Here is a 24,560-nt window from a genome sequence, read left to right as displayed (position 1 = left end):
AGGGAGACAGAGAGAGGGACAGGGAGTAAGAGAGAGGGACAGGGAGACACAGAAAGGGACAGAGAGACAGAGAGGGACAGAGAGACACAGAGAGGGACAGGGAGACAGAGAGAGGGACAGGGAGACAGAGAGACAGGCAGATAGAGACAGGCAGAGAGAGAGAGACAAGCAGACAGAGAGAGACATCAAGACAGGCAGAGACAGACACATCAAGACCGTCACAGAGAGACAGGCAGACAAATAGGCAGACAGGCAGAGAGAGAGACAAAGAGACAGACAGAGAGAGAGAGACAGATAGAGAGGGGTTAAGGCAGAGAGAGAGAGAGAGAGGCAGACTACCTACTGCTATACACACTGAGTTTCAGTCAGAGAGACTACCTACTAGATAGTCATATACAGACAACTGCTATACACACTTAGTTAGAGAGTTAGAGACATAAACTATTTCTATAAACAGCCAGAGAGAGAAATACAGAGACTCGGAGACAGAGATACAGAGAGAGAGACGCACACAGACTCAGAGAGGCACACACACTGAGACACACAGATAGAGACTCAGAGATCACACACACACACACACACAGGGATTCACAGAGACTGACAGACACACACAAACTCAGGGAGAGAGAGAGAGACACACACACACAGAAACACACACACTCAGAGAGGGAGACTCTAGAAACAGAAGCCAAGAAAGAGAACAAAAAATAGACAACCAATAGGTGAGAAAGTAAAGTTAATGAGAGATAAAAGGAATTAAAGATCAAAGCGACAAAGGACATTCAGAGTAGTGAGCTGCACTGTGGCCAATTAGAGAGTGCAAGGTGAAGGTGTAAGTGACCTGCACACATATACAGGACAGTGAAAGTGAGGTTAGGAGGAATAGTTGGTTCAACAGAAAGAGATGGATTTTGCACCCGAAGATGTGGATCGTAAAGGATCTCTTTCTCTCCGCTCGAATACTTTGGGATTTTATAGTAGACCTACCCTGACCTCAAACTGGTAAGTTTGAAATAAACGTGCACTTTGCCCTGAGCCATACATTGTACCCTTTCTCTTACAATGCTATGGTATAGGTAAGAGCGAATGCTGCCCTGCTGGCTGGATATTGAAGCTTGTCAAAATTAAGCACTCCAAGACACTACCATGTAAAGGGCATTACTGCATACAAATTCAAGTGGTTATTCTTAAGTACTGATAATGCTCTACAACTGCTATTGAGCGAGTCTATTACTACTCATTTAAAAATAAAGGATAGAAACAAAAATATGTTAAAGTTGCTTAATCTATTATATATTTTTGGAAATCAAACCTTTTTTGAAAAAAATAGATCCTGATGTTTAGGCAGCCTTTTAATGATGTGCTCACTGCTGTGTTGAGAATACAATACAATACCAAATTACATTTGTACAGCGCCTTTCATGTCAGGAGGATGTCCCAAGGCACTGGACAAGTGGCTTAATCCCCAGCAGTATCGAAGTGTGGAGAGGGAAGTTTTCATTTTGTATTGTATTCCCTATTCTACATTGCATCAAATCAACACTGAAAAGTGACTTGCCAGTTAACTCAGCTTAACCAAACGATCAGAAGAAAATTGGTACCCTGCGACCAATGCTTTAATTCATAGGCTGGTAGGTCCAGGGGCAGCTATGAGTCAGGTTTGGATCCAGCTGTTGTGATCTATATCTATACAGTAAACCTCTGGCTTATCTTGAATTCTTATCCAGCCTAACAAATTTAAAGCTCTAGCCCCTGTTACTAAACAGCAATATGAGACTATAGAGGAGCGAAAATAAGTTGTCAGATATACACTTCACCTCGTGACTCCATCATGTTACGGAAGATGTGGCACTAAACATAGCGAAGGATCATTATCTGCCATGAAAATGATGGCGTTCACACACACTGATCCTCAGGACGTCTAAATACAGTTAAACAATTGTACTGAATGCAATTAAGTATTTCTGAATACAATTATCATCATTCTTCCACATGTTTCAATTGTTGATCAGTTCACTGTGTAAAAAAAACATGGGGTTAACAGGACTTTATGAACACCCCGTATAATTATCTGTAGCCAATTGATAAATTAGGGTGGAATGTTTTATGATGTGGTAACAGTGTGAATTAATACATTACTTCCCTCACCCAGCTGGTTCTCATGTTAGAATAACCAACTTTAAGGGCCATCATGTTGCCCCTGATATTACTACTTGTTTTGCTCATGTACAGTATACAGAAAGTGACATCAGCAGCAAACTGATGACTGGTATTTGGCCATGTGGGAATGAGCTAACACGTAGGGAGAGGCTGACTAGCTACCTGCATGCTCAGTGAAACAGATCATCTCCCCTCAGTACAGTGGAGGTTGGGATTTTATGAATCCCAACAACTGTGTTGTAATGGGGCTCCACAGTAATCCTAATAAGTAACCAATCTAATGTGAACCAAATAAACAACAACAATTAAACCACAGACCTCAGGTACAATGTTAATATGCAGACAACAAAATATATTTTGTTTGTCATAAAATAAGTTTGGGTTTTGAAATCAGTGCATAATCATCTATTTTAAGGGAAAAAAACATGTAATCAAATCAAACACATCACCACACATTCATCTTTTTTTCTCTGCAGGTATCAGCGCAGGGAAGCTGAACCAAAGGATTATGATATAGATGATGTTCAAATGAATCAGAAAAACCTAAGACTATCGACATATAAACGGTTTGGAACTCGTGAAGGAGTAAGAAATTCATTTGAATTGTATGAGTAATTTAGCGCACAGTTTCTGTTTACAATTTATATTTTACTTTATCCTTGGGGTGAAATAGTTACTCAGATAGGACTGACTCAAGAGTCATCACGTGGGAAATACCTTTGACATTGAAATTGGTCACTTTGTTCACTGCCTGTCCACAATTTGCAGATCACAGTAGGGCCCAAAATTCCCTTGTGATGGTAGAAGAGTTGTAGGTTACCAAGAAGCGTGGTTGAGGACACGACACTGTACTAATTTAAAAAAAGCTTGATGGTGATGGAAGGACACTGAGGTTGGTACTATTGGAGGGATGAGATCAGATGGGCTGAGTGATGGTCATCTGAACCAATCTTGTTACTTGACAAATTAATTTATTTTTCCCCTTCATCTGTTGACTGATCTGCTTGATTATGATTTGATTTTCAGCAGTTTGTGTCATTATTAAAGCATGTTAGACTGTTTATGGAGGCAAGTACATTTATTTACAGCCTATCTTGTAGATTCTAATAGGAACAGCATTTTTGCATAATACCATTTATAAATTACAGCACCTAATAGGAGGTAATCTGAACTATTCCACACCCATTCTCAATGAGCAACAAGGTATGTAATCATAATCCTTAAATAAACCTGTTTTTTTTATCATGTGGGTCTTTTGGAGGGGTTCATGGAAGTAGCTCCAAGAATATATCAGGTGGAGTCCAGTAACGTATTTGTTAGAGCACTTGCCTCGCAAGTGAGAGGATCTTAGTTCGATTCCTGGCAGGGTGAAACGTTAGGCAAGTTCTCTTACTCCACACGCCTCTGTTTACCGAGCAGTATGCAGGGACCTGATTGGCGGATTGCTTTTCTGGGGTTAATAATCACTTCCAAAAATTAAAAAAACAATTTGGTTACTCAATCCACGACTTGTGGGACACTGCTGTGCGCAATAAGCTGCCGGGTTTCGCCCACAAAATACACAGTCAATTCACTTTAGAGTACATTTTATGAATCACTTTGAGACATCTCGAAGATGTGATAAGGCACTAATGATAATAATAATAATCCTTGCATTTGATATAGCGTTTTTCACATCTTCTAGATGTCTCAAAGCGCTTCACAGAATATGCTGTAAAGTGAATTGACTGTATATTTGTGGGCAAAACGCTGCAGCCAATTGCAGTGTCCCACAAACAGTCGTGGATTGAAAATGATCAATTTATTAATGTTTTTGTTTTTTGAAGGGATTATTATTAGGTGTGTGTAGTAAGGGAACTTGCCCAAGGTTTCGCCCTGCCTGGAATTGAACCCAGGTCTCTCACTTGCAAGACGAGTGCTCTAACCACTGAGCTACAGGACTCCACAATATCAAATACAAAGATTATGATTATTATTATCCTTCCATTTGATATAGAGCCTTTCACGTTGGGAGTAAGTGCCTTACAGGTATACTATAAAGCAGGTTGATTGTATGTTTTGTAGATACACTCACTACTGAGTGCTAATGATTCTAACGTCACACTCTGGTGAAAACAAAGATTGCAAAATCAAGATGAAGATGGACAAATGGACCAAATTTAATCCCCATTTTGAGAAGCAGGAATTTAGTCAGAGTTCCTGAAGTTTCTTTGCCAAGAAATTAATGGTAGCGATCACAGAGGGTCAAACACATCCCTTGGTTATGATACCCATGAACAAAAAATCCACAAATCCTGTACGATTACCGCATGTGGATCGAGGTTAGCTTGCTTCTGAGACAGAAGGTTGTGGGTTCAAATTCCGTGTCGGGACTTCATCCCAAGATGACACTCCAGTGCATTACTAGTGTATGCTGCATTGTCAGAGGTGCAGTCTTTCAGATGAGACGTTAAACTGAGGTCCCATCTGCCTGTTCAGGTTAAAGATTCTATGGCACTATTTGAAAAAAGGGAGTTTTCTTGATGTCCTGGGCAACAATCCCACAAATAAATTGGTCACTGGTTTCATGGCTGGTTTATGGGACATGTGCTACTGTATTTGCCTACAAATTTCACAGTCACTCCATTTCACAGTAAATCCTGTGAAGCGCTTTGAGACGTCCTTCTGACGTGATGAGGCGCTATACCAAATGCAAGGATTATTATTATATTATTATACAATACAAATTAAAACAGGTAGCAAAGTAAAATGTACACAATATAATTTCAAGTAGATCACAGGACTGGAAGCACAAAAAATATACCCACTGACTGTAAGAATGGAAATCAGTTCTATATATTCCATGATGCAGAAAGTAATTTCACAGAGTGCTGGCATCTGGTAAGTATAGGATAGATTAATCTCTGAGTGCACTAAAATTAGTTTGTAAGCGCTGTTGTAATGTTTTACTTTATTTCTGCTTGATACGTTTATCATTCATTCATGTATGTAAAGCACTGTGTCTTAATTTCATCGATTCTTCCTCAATCTGATATATCCGCGATGTAGAGCATTGTGCAAAACACTCAATGGTACTGTATAATCCTTCACATCTTTACATAATAAATCATTTTAATTTAGTTCTGCTGAATTCTGAGAATTTAACCATTTCAAAGAAGAACTGTGACTAAGTGCAGGAGGACATCAAATCTGCAGATAGTCTGCATCAATTGGATGATACTGTTACTTTTCAGAGAAAAGGGTGCACAATGTCTGATTAGAATATTCATCATCTGGATCTTCCCCAGGCCTGTCTTTGGTGACCACCATTCAAAGGTGAGCAACTGGAGCACAACAGAGAGACACGTCAACCAAACGCACCAGATGTTGGTATTTTTAATGCCTCAAACAGGTATTCCAGATTTGCTGGAGTAACAAAAACACAATGGTATGCATTTGGGAACACCTATCCATAATATTTGAAATCAGCTGGTTACAGGTGAAGGGTTAGATTGGCATCAAGTCCTTGCCACCCTATTGCAAAACCAACTCTCTCCTCTTGTAAGATGTTCTCTGAAAACCCTTTTGTGTGACTTCTGTAAATCCAGTAAGTTTGTGGATGCAATGGCTACCAATATAGAATGACAAATGTTTTCTGAAGTTCTACAACCACATATTAAGTCTTTCGACCAATTTTTCTCATTTTATGTCTCGGGCAAGGGGGTGGGGCGGTGTCTAAATTACAGTGAGTCATAATGTGAGTCATTAATAAAGACTGATTACAAGTGGCTACTCCCAATTGTGATTGGAAAACGGCATATAGCCTCCACAGAAATCTCCATTAAGAATTACTCACCGAATTCCCAATAATTCAACACCAGTATCATCATTTCCTGCTCTATATAAGTTTCTTAAATCCAGTTTACATATGAGTTTTAAACTTTTATCTTGTTGCACATTCGCCCTCCTGGAATATCCAGTGTCAAGTGATCCTTTTTTGTCATTGAACCCTTTGATTACGATATTCATAGAGAAGTTGACTTGAGTCATGCCTTTCACTGTAGAGAAATTTATTTCAACCACTGTTACATAACAGGGTGCTTTCAGAATAAAACTATTACTGGAAATATGTCATCAGGCATACAGTATTATAGTTCAGATCAGTACATGCAAAACTATTTGGTATTAGTCCATGATTATACTGTACATCATTATGATTTGCGCACTCATTTTAACTGACATTTTTGAAAGATATTTTTAAAAACTTCAAATATATCGACTTGGGTCTGCAGGTATAGCCTCAGTACTGACCTGGCTCCTAAAAGCACAATCTAACCATTCAGAGATTACATTGTTACCAAAGTTAATTACATTCATGTCACATCAATTGGCAAAATTCTTGTTTTTACTCCACTGAATAAAAGATTTAGAGTGTAAGAGATTTAGGGCTGTGTAAAACCTATGTTGGGATTTGCAAATCAGCATAATAATATCCAAATGTGATTGAACACCATTTCCTACAGGGCATCCAAATTGTTAACAGGTGGAAAATCAACTCACATGTTTTGGAACTTTCCCTAAGCCAGATGCATCTCATTCATTTCCATCTTGGAGAGCATCCAGCAGTGGTTCAGTACCTTAATTCCTGCACTGCAGGCCCTAAACTAATAATAATAATCCTTGCATTTGATATAGCGCTTTTCACGTCGGGAGGACATCCCAAAGCACTTCACAGAACACACTGTAAAGTGAATTGACTGTATATTTGTGGGCGAACGCAGCAGCCAATTGCGCACAGCAATGTCCCACAAACAGTTGTAGATTGAAAATGACCAATTTATTATTGTTTTTGGTTTTGGAGGGATTATTATTAGGTGTGTGGAGTAAGGAAACTTGCCCAAGGTTTCGCCCTGCCTGGAATTGAACTCAGGTCTCTCACTTGCAAAGTGAGTGCTGTAGCCACTGGGCTACAGGACTCCAACTATGGTGAGAGGTGTTGGTAGGCTGGAGTTATATTCCTATAAAACCTTATATTTCAAGGAGGCATAACCGTAAACTCAGAACGAAGACAGTTATAACTGAGGTCATGAAATATTTCATCAAACAAAGGATTGCAAAGATGTGGAATGCTCTACTCCAGAAAGCTGTAATGGAGAAATCAATAGCGATGTTTAAAAGTGAGAGAGTGGAGGTATTAATGAGTATGTTGAAAGAGTAGAGCATTGGGATTACAAATTTGGCTTAGATCTAATAAACTGGTGAAACAAGCTTGGTGGCCTCCTTTCCCTTCCTATTATTATTATTTATTATTATTACACCCACAGAAAATTTAACTCTACAAAATAGATTTTATGAAGAATGTTACAAGTTACATTGGATTCAAGGTAGCCATCTAATTATGGATTTCTCTTGATATTTTAGCTTGACTGGCACATTTGTGTAAACAAAACTGATCAATGAACATTTGCCTTGAAGTTTATTATCGACTATGATGTATATATCAACTATTCTTATTTGATGCTTCCAGGCCATGTTCCATTATAATTGTACTTAAATCATAATATGTTTGTGTTAAGAGTCGTCAGTTACCAATTGGATACCAGAGTGTTCTTGGTTGGATGTGAAGGAACAGAACTATCGGTTCTATTCTACTTTCATACTTATCATACATAATGGGTGCAATACTATCCAATATTACAACTAAAGTGATCCATACACATAGGCGTTCTGATATCCCCACATAATACTTCTATACCTCAATATTGGTGAACTTAGAAATGTTTGTTTTTTAAGGTTATCTGTACAGATAACAAATAACTGATACTTTTCACAGTTAAGTACTTCTACCAACTATTTGATGCAATTGAAATTATAGTTGTAGACAGTTGGTCTTGTGAACAATGTTCCAATTCCTATGCAACAGTTTAAATAACAGTGTATTGTGCATAAAATACCATCTTTTTGTTTCAACCTACATCTCATTTTCACCGCAAAACTTGTAATACTGGAGTAAAAATAGACTGTTGATGGACCACGTATCAGATACAAGTATTGACTTGTCAGATTTTCTCAAAATAATTTTTTCTCTGACCAGCAGCTACTATTTTCCTTAGGAATTAGTATGTGATGTACAGCAACACTAGGTGGCAGTATGAGAGGTAATTTTTGGTGAGGCCCACATTATATCCAAGACATAAAATAGCACTGGTTCTGAAATTTAAAACGGTGCCAAGCACATTATAAATGTTATGTGCTATGAATGTTTTCCTTCTCTTTTTTCCCCATCTCTCTTAGATTACTAATTCTTGCAATACTTCAACAATGAAACAATTTAAATATACAACAAATTGCAGCAGACTTGAATGGTCAAGTGGTGTATTTGTTTTACTGTAATTCTTTGTGCATTTTTTTCTGAGTTTATTTTGATTGCACTTAGTTTATTTACAAGCATTTCTTAATGCGTTTATGTAGCGCCTTCATAGCATAGGATCATGTCTCAAAATGCTTTATGAAGACAATGGGGATTAATGAGCAGGGTGGGAAGGGGTGGAATGTAATATAAATCCTTTTAAATATAATACTAATCCTTGCATTTTATTTCATACAACCTTCCCTGTGGGATCTTTAACATCCACCTAAACAGGCAGGAACAGGCACAAAGAAGACGTTAGTTGAACATCTCATCCAAACAACAGCAATTTTAACAGTACAGTGTCAGTCTAAACCATAAACTCAAAGTCCTGAGCCCACACGCTTCTGTCTTTTGACTCAGAGATAAGAGTCCTACGAACTGAGCCAGGCTGAAACCTTTTCATATTCCACATTGATAGCAGAACCTTGACAGTGAATATGGATGGACTGCTAGTTGGCTGGTGGTTTTGCTATGGTTTATGTTGGTTTTGGTGGTGAGGGTGGAGGAGGGAAACTGCAGGATTCAACAGAATTACTATATAAAAAAAGTAAAGTAACACATTAATTGTTACAGGACTGGAGTACTACAACAAATTCGCAAATGAATCAAATTAATTTAAAGGATGACTACAATAAAAAAATTCACAAATTATTAATGAACAAGGAAGCTGTAAAAACTTTGGAATTCAAAAGGTAAGAATTCCGACAATGTAAGGGTTATCAGGTTTTCTTTTTTTTTAATTCTAACATTCAAACTTCCAGATATTGATAAAGATGTAGCAAAAAGGTTGCTATTTTTAGCGATTGCACCCATAAGCAGAATTTGTTGAATAAAACCAACTTTAGACTATTTACTTGCTAAGTGTTTCTGTGTGTTCAAAGTAATTGAACTATTTGTGCAAACGCTATATTGTTTTTTCCCTCTTTGCTTACCTTTTGAATTTTATGCTTATCAAGATAAAGATTATTAATTTAGGGAGATGAAAGAGTTTCACATTTTGGGCACCCAGTGTCAGCATTAAGTGTCGGGTCCAAAATAGCATAGGTTCGAGTCAGAGTCAAGTGCCTGTGCCTTTGGCCATAAACAGGCCATAACTTCAACTCCTCTGCCTTAACTCCAATTTCAGCAAAGTATCCTTGCTTCACCAATGCTATATTTTCCATTTTTTTTACAGCAGCCCATTCTTGTTTATAGACTCAGTTCAATACTATCAGTTGATGCCTAGTGGGGACTAATTTAAGATTTCTCTAACACACATTGGCAGCAATGAGAGGAAACTTTTTCAGCTGCCTGACAGAAGTGACTTTCATCTATCATTCTTGAGTTGGAGCGAAACCAAGATCCTGCAGTGAAAGCACATCTTGGTATCTCATTCCCCTCTTACCTCTGATTTTAATCCGCTTCCTTAGATTATTATCTATTTTTCTGTGTACAGTCATTGCTGTGCACAAATTGACTGTTGCGATTGCCCACAAAAAATACACCCGTCACATCACTTTACAGTATATCCTGTGAGGGGTTTTGAGGCATCTCGATGACATGATAGGGCCATATATCAGATACAAGGATTATTAGTATTAAAGACACTTGAGAACATGTGGAAACAATGGATTTGCTATGATGTTTTACGCACAGTAAAGAATTGCAGAAAAATGTATTTTATACTGATTGCTAAAATTAGCAGTTATAAAACCCCTATAACTGGAAAAGGTTGCTTTGGTACCCAAAAGCACACTGTTAAATGTCTCAAAGGTTTCCTGCTCACTTTTATTTGCTGCCTCAGTACAATACAAGTTCATAAATTGATAAGTATTGTGGAAGTAATCTTAACCATACACATTAACTGAACATGTTTTACTGGGGTAGTTGCCACATGATGTATTTAGTAAGTGCACTACATCATTTTTAAAAGAGACAAAATTGACTATATATCTTGCTTACCTATATTGGCTCTGAAAGAAACAAAGCTAATTGTTTATGCAGTGAAGTGCACAGATCTTTTCCTCAGGAAAAATACCAAACCCCTTAAGTTAAGTTGTTCTCAGTTTACTCATGATTCCACATCCCAAACCTGATGGTCAGTGACAAACAAATCGATGCAAAAATGAATAAAATTAATAATAGCTCACAAATAAACCAAATTACAGCAGACAAAGCACCCAATTTGAATATCAGCTAATATGGTTAGATTAAATGTCCCAATAATAATAATCCTTGCACTTGATATACAGTAGAGCACTTTTCACGTTGGAGGGACTTTCCAAATCGCTTCGTAGACTTTACTGTAAAATATAATGACTGTGTTTTGTAACACCTACTATTGGTGAAATGAGAGATGTGTTCGTGGTTAAAACAGAAACAGTCTTAATCTTTAATCGTTTTTGGCCACAAAATACAGTCAATCAATTCACTTTACAGTATATCATGTGAAGGACTTTGAGATTTCTAGATGACGTAATAAGGCGCTATATCAAATGCAAGGATTATTATTATTATTATCATTAGTAGGCTTGATGGGTTTCCACGTGTGAGGCACCCAGCTGAGCAAAAAAGAATAATCATCTTGAGGTCATCTATGCTAAAATATTCATCTGAAGAAGAAAGAACTTGTAATTTTATGGTATTTTAGCACATCATACACTTAGCACATCAGCACATTACATTTCTTCACAGATAATTACTGTGCCATAAATTTCTAAACATTTCTGTGTTGAAGTGCTTAAGACATTACTGTAAAGTGGAATCACTATGCATTTTGTACACATTGATTAGCCTCCATGAAAAGAAATACTTCCAGGTGTCTGTGCTGAAGTTGCCGCTTGCAACTCTAAACCTTGTGAAGCTCTTTGAGACGTCTAGAAGATGTGAAAAGCCCTATATCAAATGCAAGGATTATTATTATTGTAATCTGCACTGCCTGTAAGACCTGAATAGCCAAAATTGTTGTAGTAGTCCAGGGTCAGCCCAACTAGAAAGCACTGTATAGCTTGAGTAGCACCTCTAAGTACCTGCACTCATCTGATTTGGCAATATCTCAGTATTCTGTTTGCCTTGTTTATTGTTGCCTCACACTGTTTCGACATACTGAGTCAACCAACATCCTTAGATGTCTTTCAGCTTTTTCTACGGTAAATTCTATTTCATCTATGGAATACATGTGTTTTCTATTTTTGCTTCCTATATATAATACCTTGCTTTTATTTGTGTGGAATAGATAGATGTTCGAAAAAAATATTGGAGGGTATGGGGAGCAAGTAGGAGAATTAGACTAGACTAGTTAATGTAATTTTAAACCTGTGTTTCGTGACACTTTGTAATCTCCGGTAATCTGCATATGTTTTTTNCCTCAATTTATAGAGACACTGGGTACCCTGAAAACTATCGTGCAGTACTACCAAGGCATAGCCCAGACCACAATAAATTGTGAGTATTTGGTTTCCAAAATAGAGTAATTAAGGTGTTAAATCCAGTTGGCAAGGAGGCTGGTAACAAAGTAAGTAAGGATCAGTATCAGACTGGTAAAATTATATGCCAATTTCACTGATTAATAGAAACAGAGGTTCTTTCAGTCTCGAGCAAAAACAAACAAAACAAAAGAGGCACTTGATATCTATTGGGACCCATCGGACCATATCCCAAATGCCACTGCCTTCAGGAGACAAAAATAGAAAATGAAAGGGCTAAATTAAATTATTGGCAATAAATTCTCTGCGTAGTTAAACTGATCTCGCCCATTATTGTGAATTATATGACAAGCAGCTGTGAGTTCTGGATCATGCTAAAGATTATGGCCTGACTGAAACAGTTTGAATTTTGCCATTCAATCTCTATAAGTGTAAGATTAATGCCAGAATCATCCAGCCAACAATTATTGAGGATTGAGCGTGAATTAGAAGCAACTTTCACTAACAGATGTGAAGCATTGTTATCATATGCTACATTGTAGAATACTTGGTACTTAAAGCCTGCAAACAAATCTACTCGCTGGCCTCCCACCAACAATGGCTAAAATCCACTGGCAAGATAGTTAGTTCTTCTCAGTCATTACAATATGACCAGTGGTACGATGGACCAGAATTGGGAACACAAAAGTCAAAGTCGGCAAGAAGGAATGTGTATCTATAGGAGCATGTGCAGGTGGCCTGCTTCCAATCTGCTGCTGCAAGGAGGCACATGATAGCGTGCTGAGCGCCGGACGGCGTCTTGAAGCGCTCTGAGACGCCCTCTGGTGTGGAGGGCACTATATAAATCCAAGTTGTTGTTGTTATGGCAGTCCAAGTGATTCAGCAAATCTCTATGGGGTTTGGGGTACCTCTACTCCTCTGATTCAGGGTGAAGGAGAGGCCAGGATCTCAGCACAGAGGTCCAGAGACAGACCTCAGCACTGTATTTTGGCATAATAAATCTTGTTATGTTCAAGTTCAGCACCTCCTCGCCTTCTTGGTTGAGGCTATTTTATGAGCAGTTGCGCAAAACTCACCTCACCAAGATGTTTATTGCACAAAAGTGACTTATATATTCCTCCACTACAAATGAATTTGAATTTTTCAGGACTTTTAATATGAAAGCACTTCACAATAATTGCTTTCACATGCAGTGACTGTGTATTTGGTAAGCAAACAAAGATAATCCATTTTTATTTCTCTTTCAGAGAAAGTCACAGCAACATTTTCTCCTCAGTTACAGCTCTGATAAATCCTACAAATCTTTTGAAATTCAGTATGAAAATTTATATACAGTATTTCTGTAAATAAACATCTGATTATGAAGTTTTGAAAATAATGTAGAGTCCAAATATCTTACAGTTTGCCTGTAAGATATTTGGACTCTACATTATTTTCAAAACTTTACTTTACTTTAACTTTAAAAATTAAACTTTTAATTAAACTTTAAAACTTTAATTTACATTTATATAGTGCTTTTCACATCAGGAGGATGTCTCAAAGTGCTTTACACAGCCAATGTTTCACACGTGCTTCTATTTTTTCTCTTTCAGCTATTCAAGTACAACGTACAATGATGAGTTTTATTCTCCTTACACCTATACTCCAGCTCCTGTAAGTGTGGTATCTTGAAACTTCTAGCTTTATTTGAAATATTTTTGACTTAATGCTCCAAAAATTGGTTAGCTGGATGTCCGACATGTGCAAACCTTATGCTTAAGAATATCCAAACCAAACTACTGAAACTTTCACATATGTATGGATATTTTTGTTTATCTGGTAATGGGGTGCACATTCTCTCCCAAGAGAAGTGCACCCTTGATTAGCCAGGTCCAAAGAGTTTAGATGCAACTGGCCAAGAGCCAGGGCTTGAAGATCCCCAGAGTGTGTGTTGAGGTACTGCTGGAGTTGAACATAAGAACATAAGAATTAGGAGCAGAAGTAGGCCATTCGGCCCCTCTAGCCTGCCCCGCCATTCAATAAGATCATGGCTGATCTATCTAACTCCACCTACCCGCCTTATCCCCATATCCCTTAATCCCTTTATCTACAAGAAATCTATCAATCTCAGACTTGAATATGTTCAAGGACTGAGCATCTACAGCCTTTTGGGGTAGAGAATTCCATAAATTCACTACTCCCTGAGTGAAGAAGTTTTGCCTCAACTCAGTGCGAAAGGGCTTACCCCTAATTTTAAGACTGTGACCGCTGGTTATAGTTTCTCCAACCAGGGGAAAAAGTCTCCCACTATCTATTCTGTCATGCCCCTTAATAATCTTGTAGGTTTCTATAAGATCACCTCTTATTCTTCTATATTCTAGAGAATACAGGCCTAAATTGCTCAACCTATCCTCATAACTCATCCCCCGCATCCCTGGTACCAACCTAGTGAATCTACGTTGTACCCCCTCCAAGGCGGGTACATCCTTTCTTAAATTTGCCACAGTTGCCACAGCAAAATCTACCCATTAAGGGTTTGGTTTACAGAATTAGCATGAGCTTAATGGAAAGAATCCCGACTCCTAGTGATTAGTTTGCTCCAAGTTCTGATAATGAGCAAAAGCCGCCTGGTCCGTCATCAACAATGCCTTGGAATACTACGGACCTAACTATCAAGTCCAGTACCGAGGATCAATTTGATTCCAGTATTTCATTGCCATGCATGTCACCTTCAAGCTAACTCAGCCCCAGAGAGACCCCCTTTACCTTCCCTCCCCCCAGGAGCAGAATCAATAATTAGTTAGAAGACATCTGAAACATTTTTTTAAGCATATGTTAGCACAGTGGGTTGATAAATATGGGGTTGTTTTCCCCTATATGTTTACATGCTTGGCATTTAGTTTCTTATTGTGCTTAATAGTTGCCAGCAACTGGTCACTATTGTCATCAGACTTACATGCACAAGTGTTCAGCTGTAATCTTTTCCATTGCAGTGCTACCAAAAGTACTTGCTTATGTACGAAAGCCAAAGAGGAACTACTGTGTGTATGTTTCTGATTATAGGGCAGTAAATGTTATTTTGTCTTGCTGGTGCTGTCCATTCAGAATGAGTGCGATTTTGAATAGAACAGGTTTAAAAAGTTCCTTTCACCCCAAAAAACTGTAATTTACTTGTAGTTAGATTGAAATAAAAGCATAACGTTGCAGGAAATCTTCAGTAGGTTAATGAACGTCTGAAAAAGGAAGAGAAGTTGATAGTGACCTTTCATCAAGGATGAAACTTGGCTGCATTTGATTTGACATCACAATAACATTTCAAAGCAAAGTGTTGTACTATATATTTTGTCGGAGAATGTGACAGCCATGTCCCATAAACAGTCAGTAAATGAGCAAAATGACCATTTTTTATCTTTGGGATCGTTGGCGTTGACAATGGGAGAAACTCCCTTTACTTTCAAATAGTGCCATGGGGTCTTTAACATCCACATACAGGCATCTATGTGAGGTAAGCTTAGGAAAATTTGGTGACACCTTATTTCATACAAGGTGGAGCTCCATAAAATGTAAGGAATATTATTTATTGTCTATTCTAAAAATGGCTTTAGGTGAAGTTAAATGATTAGATCAGTGGTGGCCAACCATTTTGGTTTATGCTATAAATCAAGAAATTTATGCTATATATCAAGAAACATTCAATCAAGAAAAAAATGGAAACAAAACATTGATTTAAAACAGAATTCACCTAGACTAGTGTGCATGTTTGACAGGCCGCTTCTGGCCCTCATGCTATGGATCGACCACCACTGGATTAGACTAAGAGGGGCCTGATGGGCCAATAACCATATTGAAATTCAATTAATGAGAGTTCTAGGAAGTAACAAAAGCAGGGACAATTTTTTTAATGTGCTCATTTTGGGGTGAGCAAGCGTGAGACTTGGAACCCTGTTCCTCACACATCCTGTTGGAATAGTGGAATTCATGTCTGAGCAGTATAATCACAATGAAGTGACTCATACTGGGATGGTTCTCCTGTGGTCCATGAAAAGCTCTTGGGTTTTCCATTGAATCACTTGGAATTTTTTTCCATAGGCTGTTTTCTGAGGTTATGAAATGGCACATTACATCACAGGCTCGCAAGTAACATTAAGAAATATGTAGCCAAAGTTGGAATTTTATGCATGCTTTCCTAACAGCAGTGTAAAGACAGGTTTGCAATCTAGATGGTAAAAGCCATATTCAATGCAGTGACCTTGTATGTTAGTTGCTATCCATAGAGAATCTCAATTGTTTCCGAGTCCATTCCTGCTTTTTACCATGCACACAATACTGTGCTGTCTGTGTACTTAACTACACAAGAGTAATCCACAGGTGGCTGCCTCCAAATTTATTCTGGCAAAAAGCCTACCCCTAAGGTGATCCTTCCTCATGCTAACATGACTTGGGAACTCAGAACTCATATATTTACAATTTACATTGCTGTTTAGATTTTTTAAAAGATGGGTGTGTGCAGATGCCGGGTTCATTGTAGATGTAAAAGGATACTGTAGTTAAACAAATTATAATATTCCTCACGATTATAACCTCTGGGGTATTCACATTTGACCTCACTTTATTGATTAAGCAGAAACTAACCTGAAAAATTGAACTGTGTAATGGCTGGATGTCAGTGACAACTTGTTTCCATTAATTATTATGGAAACTGGTGTATTGAGGCTGGTCAGGAAAGGAACCAGAGTGCCTGTGTAATTTCATAAAGTTCAGATTTGCAGATAAGGACATGAATTTCATATTAGGAGTTGTTTCTGTTTGAATGCTTCCAGACCTTTTGTGGTATTATTTACAGTATTTTCAACAGAATTCTTAAGAAGAAATGTATAATTATCGAATTTCCAAAACATTGAACCTGCTGAAGAATGCATTCAATATTATTTTAGAAATTTAATGATACATTCTTCAACACAATCCTGCAATTTATATCCCGTTATTTCTATAGTTTTTTATGGGGAACATACTTTATTTTTGCTCATTAAATCGGTGGACACCTCCAGGCTATGGAACCATGCACTATATCATAGTTGAGTCTGAACCTGTTTTCACTTGTGTGCGGGGCGAGAGAAATCAAGTGGGAAATGCTGCAGTCTCTAATAATAATCCTTGCATTTGACATAGCGTCTTGTCATGTCTTCGAGACATCTCAAAGGGCTTCACAGAATATACTGTAAAATGAATTGACTGTATATTCTGTAGAGGTTAAGTGCTGAATGAGCTAGTGCCTTTACGCATTGGGCCTTTGAAACAACTACAATGAAGGAAATATCACCGAAAAATACTTAGGGAGATAAAAATTGTTTTCTGTTGCAGTACTCAGAAATGGTGGAGAGAAAAACAAATAGGTACTCCTTATTCTGGTTTAAACAACTTACATGATTCATAGCACAAAGGGGAACAGTTGGTTACTTTCAATTTGTGATCTGTGTTTGTTCCTTTCATGGGATGCCTGTGGCTTTGTTACAGTTAGATATTGATACCACGGATTACGGCAACCCATGATTAGATGTTCCATTTACAGGTTAAATAGTAATCCACCTTCAGGCTCGGAGAGCAGTCAAAGTAAATACGGACCCTTTTGTGTTGGAATGGTTAACAATTATTTTCAGCATCCACAAATTTGAGAATTCCTATACTTAAAGAGAAAATTGTATCTGCAGAATCCAGTGGGCAGGAAAGTGCCAAGCCCCATGATATCATATACAAAGCTAATTGTCAGCCTGGATCAGCTGCTAGCACTCTCACCTCTTTGTTGCAAGGTTGTGACTTCAAGCCCCACTTTGTGACTTTGACCTCACAGTATAGACTGACACTCCAGTGCAGGAGGAATGTTGCATTTGTAGAGTTGTCATCCTTCAGATGAGAGGTTATATCAAATAGCTGACTGCCTGTTCAAATGGACAATAAGGATCCCTTTCCACTACTTGAAAAGAGAAAGAAGTTTCTCCCAGAATCCTAGACATCGATCCCTTGAATAAAATTGGTCATTCACTTGTCCACAAATTAATTGCCGCGTTCACCTACAAATATAGAATCAATACACTTTACAGTGAATCCTATGAAGTGTTTTAAGACATCCTTCTGACATGTAGGGCAATTTGTTGTTATTGTATCAAACTGAAGGACTATTTATTAATATCTTGTTCAGTGTCATTGTCAGTTAGAATTCTGTTTGGTACATTTCTAATCTTTTCCTTAGACAAGCGTGTATATGCTGAACATTAAAACTAGCATTAGTTTCGTTAGTTCTTTAGAGTGGAATTTTCTAGGAGCAATATTTACATGTGTGTTACCTGTTTACACTGATTTTAACTCTGGTTTTCTAAAGATACAATCAAAAGATTACTATTGTAGTGATTGGCACATGACAGGCCTCTGCCAACAGAGATCCCGAATGGATTCTGTTTAGCCTGGGTTGCTGTATTTTCCAATTAATTCTGCTTTTAACAGCCCTTTCAACCTAGCTCAGTTGGTGCTATTTTTTGAATTATTGGCATACTTATTAATTTTTTTTTGTGGTCTTCTCCAATGTGCTCTTAAGCTGAACATTGATACAGATCTCTCATTGCAATCTCACTCACAATTGCATGAGTCAAATTGTGTGCCAGAAGGTGATGGATATGAAAATGTCTGCACCGTTGATTGATTCCTCTGCTATGATCGCATTCATAAATCTTAAACCACGTTTCTCTGTACTTGGCAAACCGTGAAAGTTGTACGTGTCGCATTACTTTTATGTTGTTAAAACTGCCGGATTCCTTAAATTGTTAAGAGTTGGGAATGTTCCCTTCTTGGATTTACTGTTTCAAAGAAAGTTATGATGAGACATTCTATCTTCTAAGTCCAGCATTTCACAGCATGAAGCTGCAAAAGAGAATGCATTAAAATAATCATCACAGTACCTCACTTAACAGCTAATAACAGTGGAGCTGAGGCTCGGGGGACTGTTGGAATACTGGTGGAGTTTAACCAGCTAAAACTGCATAGATTGGCATTGTGAATATTCTTATTCAAAGTATATTCGAAAGACTACTTGGAACTTCATCTCACAGTCCCTTCGCCTCGCTCCCTCCCTTGCCTCCTTCAAGGCCTGTCTCAAGAACCTCCTTTTCGACCGTGCATTCGCTCATTTTCATATCCATACCCTCCTCACCCTCCATCCCTCCTGATCCCAACCATCAGCTCAGGTCCAAATCTCTTGAGTGTCCAGCTCCTTGTGACGTCTTCCTGACTTAAAATGCGCTATGTAAATGTAATTTATTATTGTTGTTCTTTTTATTCTACTGTTGTCACATGTCTTGCAAGCGAGACACCTGGGTTCAATTCCAGGCAGGGCAAAACCTTGGGCAAGTTTCCTTACTCCACACGCCTAATAATAATCCCTCCAAAACGAAACAATAATAAATTGGTCATTTTCAATCCACGACTGTTTGTGGGACACTGCTGTGCGCAATTGGCTTCCGCATTTCGCCCACAAATATACAGTCAATTCACTTTACAGCTTATTCTGTGAAGCGCTTTGAGACGTATAGAAGATGTGAAAAGCACTATATCAAATGCAAGGATTATTATTATTATGTCAGTGTATAAGAGCTCTTTTGTTTATTTGCTTGACATAAATAAAGAAGGCATTGTTTGTTCATTGAATGCGGATGCAAAATGTTTCAATTGTTATTAGGTACACCAACCAATAATTATTTTTATAAAACTTAAAACCTCATCGACTACAAGATTAATGTTTCCCTTTTTTAATTTAATGTGATATTTTAAACAAATGCTATAATATATAAAATATCAAACAAACATTTTTGTTTGAGTGATGAATGAATATAATTTGTTTTTAAAAGGAAATTCAACTGACCTTTGAATTAAATATTTTATGGGCCAACAACAGCTGTTTGGTGCTTTTTATTGTTCAGGATTTCTTTTTCTTGTGGAGTCATAAGTAATAATAGAATTGGAAACTTCTGTGATTTTGTGCCTCAAGGTCTCCTGTCATCTTAACTTGGTGCTTAAAAGCTCTCTCCTATTTCAAGAATTTGTTTTGCTAGAAAGATAAACTAGCAACTTGAGAGACCATAAAACAGGGCTCTCCATCTGGTTCTAATGTTTTGGGCTATTTTAGAATTGCTGATGCAGATTATAGGAATTCTTGTTCAATATTCCATGCACTCAGGAATATAATTCTATGAACTGTGCCTTTTTAGAGAAACAAATGATTTCCGTGACTAGAAGACATTAGTGTTATGATCTTTTCTATCAGCATAACTGCACATTGCACAATATTATTGACAATAACTTTAATGCCAATAGTGCAAAATCAATCATAGCTTTTGTGATGTTTGGGATAGGTACAATAGATGTAGTGTTTCAGAATTTACTCAGATCTCAGATGAGGTCAGGAAGTGCTCAGCTGTTGAGTACAAGCTTTCTGATGACTGTCAGCTGTTTACTAGGATCCTTTTAGTCCCCATTGTTCTCAAATATGCAGAAAATATATTTAATAAAAGTCATCATTCCCGCACTGGATCAACCACTGTGCTTTCTTCTGACTTTTGCTGAATTTCTTCCAGCAGAAAAGGGGTAAGACTGTCAATATTATTTAGGCCAGTACGTTTAAAGACGTTATACTTTTAGCTGTATAATCCTGGACTGCTCCTCAGTCGGCAGATTCAACTTGAATATAAACTTAGTTCCGCAGCGTTGACCAAGTCTTAGCAGCTCGTGGGACAGTAAATATCAGAAAATACCCAGTTCTTCATTGCTATCCATTGACCATGCTGGAAACACACTGTATGGACATCTGAGGATTGAAACCTGTTGTGATTTTAGCCTGAAGAACATTGTCATAAAATTTAAGATTTTGCATAAATGTGGAAAGAATTAGTCAACTGGATCATGTGGTGTCAAATTGATGAGGCGGGTTCCAAGTTTGATATTGCTAGTCTGTAACTATATTAATTGATCTCTGTGGGGGTTCAGAGGAGAACTATAATTCGCCTCTACATTCCTGAACTAGTGAGGACAAAAAATAATTGGTGGCAAAGTTCCTATTTGTAATTGCTATCGAGTGAATGGAAGCTACTCTAAATGTAGTTAGGTGGGAACATACATAATTTGCTACTAAGCTTTAGCTCATTTAGCCTGTGGAGCCTACTCCGCCATTTCATAACACCTCTTTACATTTCTAAATCTCATTTCCATTCATTTTTCATATCGTTTAATAGACTTACTCCCCAAGAACAATATCTCTCTATCTTCCTTTTACGCATTCCAGTCAGGTTTATATTATGTCTTTTCAGGGCAGTGTGTTCAGAAAGAAATTGATAACATGATGAGTTTCTGAGCCTTACAGAAAAGAAAGCTTTCAGATTCAATATCTAGCCCATAACTTTGTTAACTGATCTGAAAGCTTCCTTTTCTGTAAGGCTCAGAAACTCATCATGTTATCAATGTACAACCATCACTAAGCACCCCCCCCAATCAATATCCTGGGGGAAACCAATGACAAGAAGCATAACTGAGCCTCATCAACACCATGTGGTTACAAGAGCAAGGAAGAGTCTCGATACTCTCTGAAGAGTGCCTCTCCAAAATCCCTTGAAGCCTCTCTGCTGTTTATAAGCCTTATATCAGCAGTGTGATGGAGTGCTTACCACTTGCCTGAATGGAAGCAGCTACAACAACAATCAAAAGCTGAAAATCATAAGGAGAGGGCAGTTTGCTTTAATTGGCAACTCAGCCATTCAGTTCAACATCCACTCCTCTATCACTGACGCACTGTGGGCTGCAGTGTTAACTCTCCACAACGCACTACAGCAACTCACCAACCTTGCTTCAATAGCACCTCCCAGCCCCTCAACCTTCACCATCTCAGAGAACAAGAGTAGCGTCATCATGGGAACACATCAACTACATGTCCCCTTCAAGTCACTCACCAGCTTGACCTGCACCATCATCACTGAGTGAAACTATTAGAACAGCAATAACAGCTTGTATTTACATAATGCCCTTCAAGTAGAATAACGTCAAAGTCCTTTACAGTTGACAGACACTGAGCAAACCGCCCCACCCAATACGATTGTGGGAGCACGTTGGCACAGGATTGCAGCAGTTTAAAGAGAAGGCCCGATTAGGGTAATTCGGGATGGGCAATAAATGCTGGCATAATAGTAGTCAGTCAACCTGGAGCAGTGGTGGCACACTCGTCTCTGAGTCAGAAGGTTGTGGGTTCAAGCCCTATGTTGGGACTTGGAATCACATAATAGCGCTATACAAATGTGATTTTGTTGTTGTTGTTGTCTAAGCTGACACTCCAATGTAGTGCTGGGGGCGTGTTACATTGTCGGAGGTGCCTTCAGATGAGACATTAAACCTAGGTCCCATCTGCCTGTTCAGGTGGATGGTAAAAATCCCATAGCACTGTTTGGAAAGAGAAGGGAGTTTCACCTGATAACCTGGCCAACAATCTCCCAAATAAAAGTGGTCACTCACCTGGCTGTTTAAGGGACATTGTTGTGTGCAAGCTGGTTGCTGTGTTTCGCCCACAAAATGCACAGTTCATCCACTTTACAGTATACCCTGTGAAGCACTATGAGATGTCTGACGACATGATAAGGCACTATATCAAAGGATTATTATTACTCGTAATATGCATATCCCAAGAAAAAGTAAAAGAAAAATCACTATCTGGGCTCACACATTGAGAATGTTTTTTTGGACAAGGGGCTTGGATGGCTGCCATAATCCAAGAAACTACATCTCAGCATGAGTTATACAGTCTTCAGGTGGATACAAATAAAAAGAAAACCAATGGTTGAAAACTGATTAAAACCAAATTTGTTTAGACATACTTTCCATTCCCAAAAAAATTTCATTAAGAGACAATAATAATAATCCTTAAATTATGCCCCCTTTTAAAATGGGGTACGATGGGAAAAAATGAGTAGGATATATAATGTAATGTCTTTTTAACCACTGCACACATTATAATAAAATACTGTCTGGGAAAAAAATGCCAAAGTCTGGAAATTGTTCCAAGTCAGATATTTCGTCCACTAGTTCTACTCTTTCAAGAGTCCCCTTAGAAATGAATCAGTATGTTCAAGGCAGGCAGGCAGTCAGTTAGTCAGGTGGTGAGACAAGCCTGTGAAGCAGGAAGCTGAGTTTAAGATGGGGGACATAAAGTAGGCTGACAAGGCCAAGGAGAGATTTGAATGCAAGGACAAGGAGCTTGAACTTGATCCACTGGGGGATGGGGAGCGAGTGGAGCCGAGTAAGGATGGTGGGAGTCTGGCAAGCAGGGCATTCAAATAGTCCAGCCTGGATGTGATGAATCTTTGAATGAGGGTCTGGCAACCCAAGGGGGAGGGGGAGGTGGTAATAAATGTTGCGGAGTTGAAGGAAAGCCCAGCAAGTTTTCAGTTTGTGACACAGCTTGTTTTTCAATTGAAACTTAGGAAATAAGATTAACCATTTTTTTGTCCTCTACCTATGTAGCCCGAGGTTATTCCGAATAAGGGTCCTCTGTACAGAAAGTGCATCTCTCAGTTTATGGAACCTGCAAACCACCGACGTGAAGGCAGGAACACTTGGCAAGACGAAAGTGGGGCTTATGCCAACAGTGAGCTCAAGGATATATTCCACCCTCCAATCAATCCAATACCAACTCGTTGTGATTAAATATGTATTCTTCACAAACTTAAGATTCAAAAACTTTCAAACTTTCAAACCCAGAATCCATTCATGCACGTGATCAATATGATTTGAGATATTTAACAGCAAACTTGGACAAATCAGTTGCTAATACTCTTTCCTTGTCAAACAATAAATTATGTAGATGGGTGTATTTTTGTATTTATTATGTATTTTCTGTGACGCCCACCACACTAATTCAAACTGCCTGAATCAAGCTGCCTTAATTGGCTTCAGAAGTATTAAGCTTTTTTCTGCCGAATATGTTAAAGTACAGTACTGCTGCATTGCATTACGTCCCTAAATATTCTGTTGGTAATAATTATTATTCATATTTCGTAATCAGCACTAAGTTGGAGATGCTAAAGTTGCAACTTAATGAGTTACAACATAAATAATTAAAATTGTGACATAAACGCAATTGCCATCACCACTCCCGAACAATTGACTTCCTCCCTAATTAGTTTTGGTTTAAAGAAATACCTGAAGGGATTTCATTTCTTGGGTTGCTTCAAGTTATGTCAATGTGTACAAATAAAATGGAAGTATGAAAAGGCATTGTGTTCCGTTTTACTTACTCTGAGCGGATGACTGAACGTATGGCAGCTCAGTGTATAAGGTATTATGAAAGTATACGGAAAGAATTGTATCTCAGTAATTGCATGGTGCAACTAGGCACTGCTCCTGGATCTCTTCTTTTTCACTCATATGAAATAGTCCTGACATTCCCTCAGGATAATTAGAAAAACACAAGGTATAAACTAGGCTTCCAATACTAACAATGGAAGCCTGCTGAGAATAATATGCTAATCCTTGCATTTGATATAGCGCCTTATCATGTCTTTGAGACGTCTCAAAGCGATTCACAGAATATACTGTAAAGT

General features: G+C 38.2%; 1 protein-coding gene across 1 annotated transcript; it reads left to right on the top strand.

The window, feature by feature from the left end:
* Positions 1-618: 618 nt before the first annotated feature.
* On the top strand, positions 619-24,234 carry LOC103187187 (protein C9orf135). The gene is made up of 6 exons (XM_007906576.2): positions 619-1,002; positions 2,637-2,745; positions 9,125-9,243; positions 11,909-11,974; positions 13,548-13,608; positions 23,482-24,234. The coding sequence occupies exons 1-6, from the start codon at positions 905-907 to the stop codon at positions 23,662-23,664; spliced, it is 636 nt and encodes a 211-aa protein (XP_007904767.1). The 5' UTR covers positions 619-904; the 3' UTR covers positions 23,665-24,234.
* Positions 24,235-24,560: the final 326 nt, after the last annotated feature.

This window comes from Callorhinchus milii, unplaced genomic scaffold, assembly GCF_018977255.1.
Source record: "Callorhinchus milii isolate IMCB2004 unplaced genomic scaffold, IMCB_Cmil_1.0 Scaffold1, whole genome shotgun sequence".
Taxonomy (NCBI): Eukaryota; Metazoa; Chordata; class Chondrichthyes; order Chimaeriformes; family Callorhinchidae; genus Callorhinchus; species Callorhinchus milii.
The sequence above is the reverse complement of the archived record's forward strand: the minus strand, read 5'-3'. Positions and strand labels throughout refer to the sequence as shown.

Excerpts from the sequence above, each read along its gene's own strand:
- LOC103187187 (XM_007906576.2), top strand. The coding sequence starts at position 905 with ATGGATTTTGCACCCGAAGATGTGGATCGTAAAGGATCTCTTTCTCTC. Across the intron at positions 2,746-9,124 it reads GGTTTGGAACTCGTGAAGGA|GACTGGAGTACTACAACAAA; the intron begins GTAAGAAATTCA and ends TAATTGTTACAG. Across the intron at positions 13,609-23,481 it reads ACACCTATACTCCAGCTCCT|CCCGAGGTTATTCCGAATAA; the intron begins GTAAGTGTGGTA and ends CTACCTATGTAG.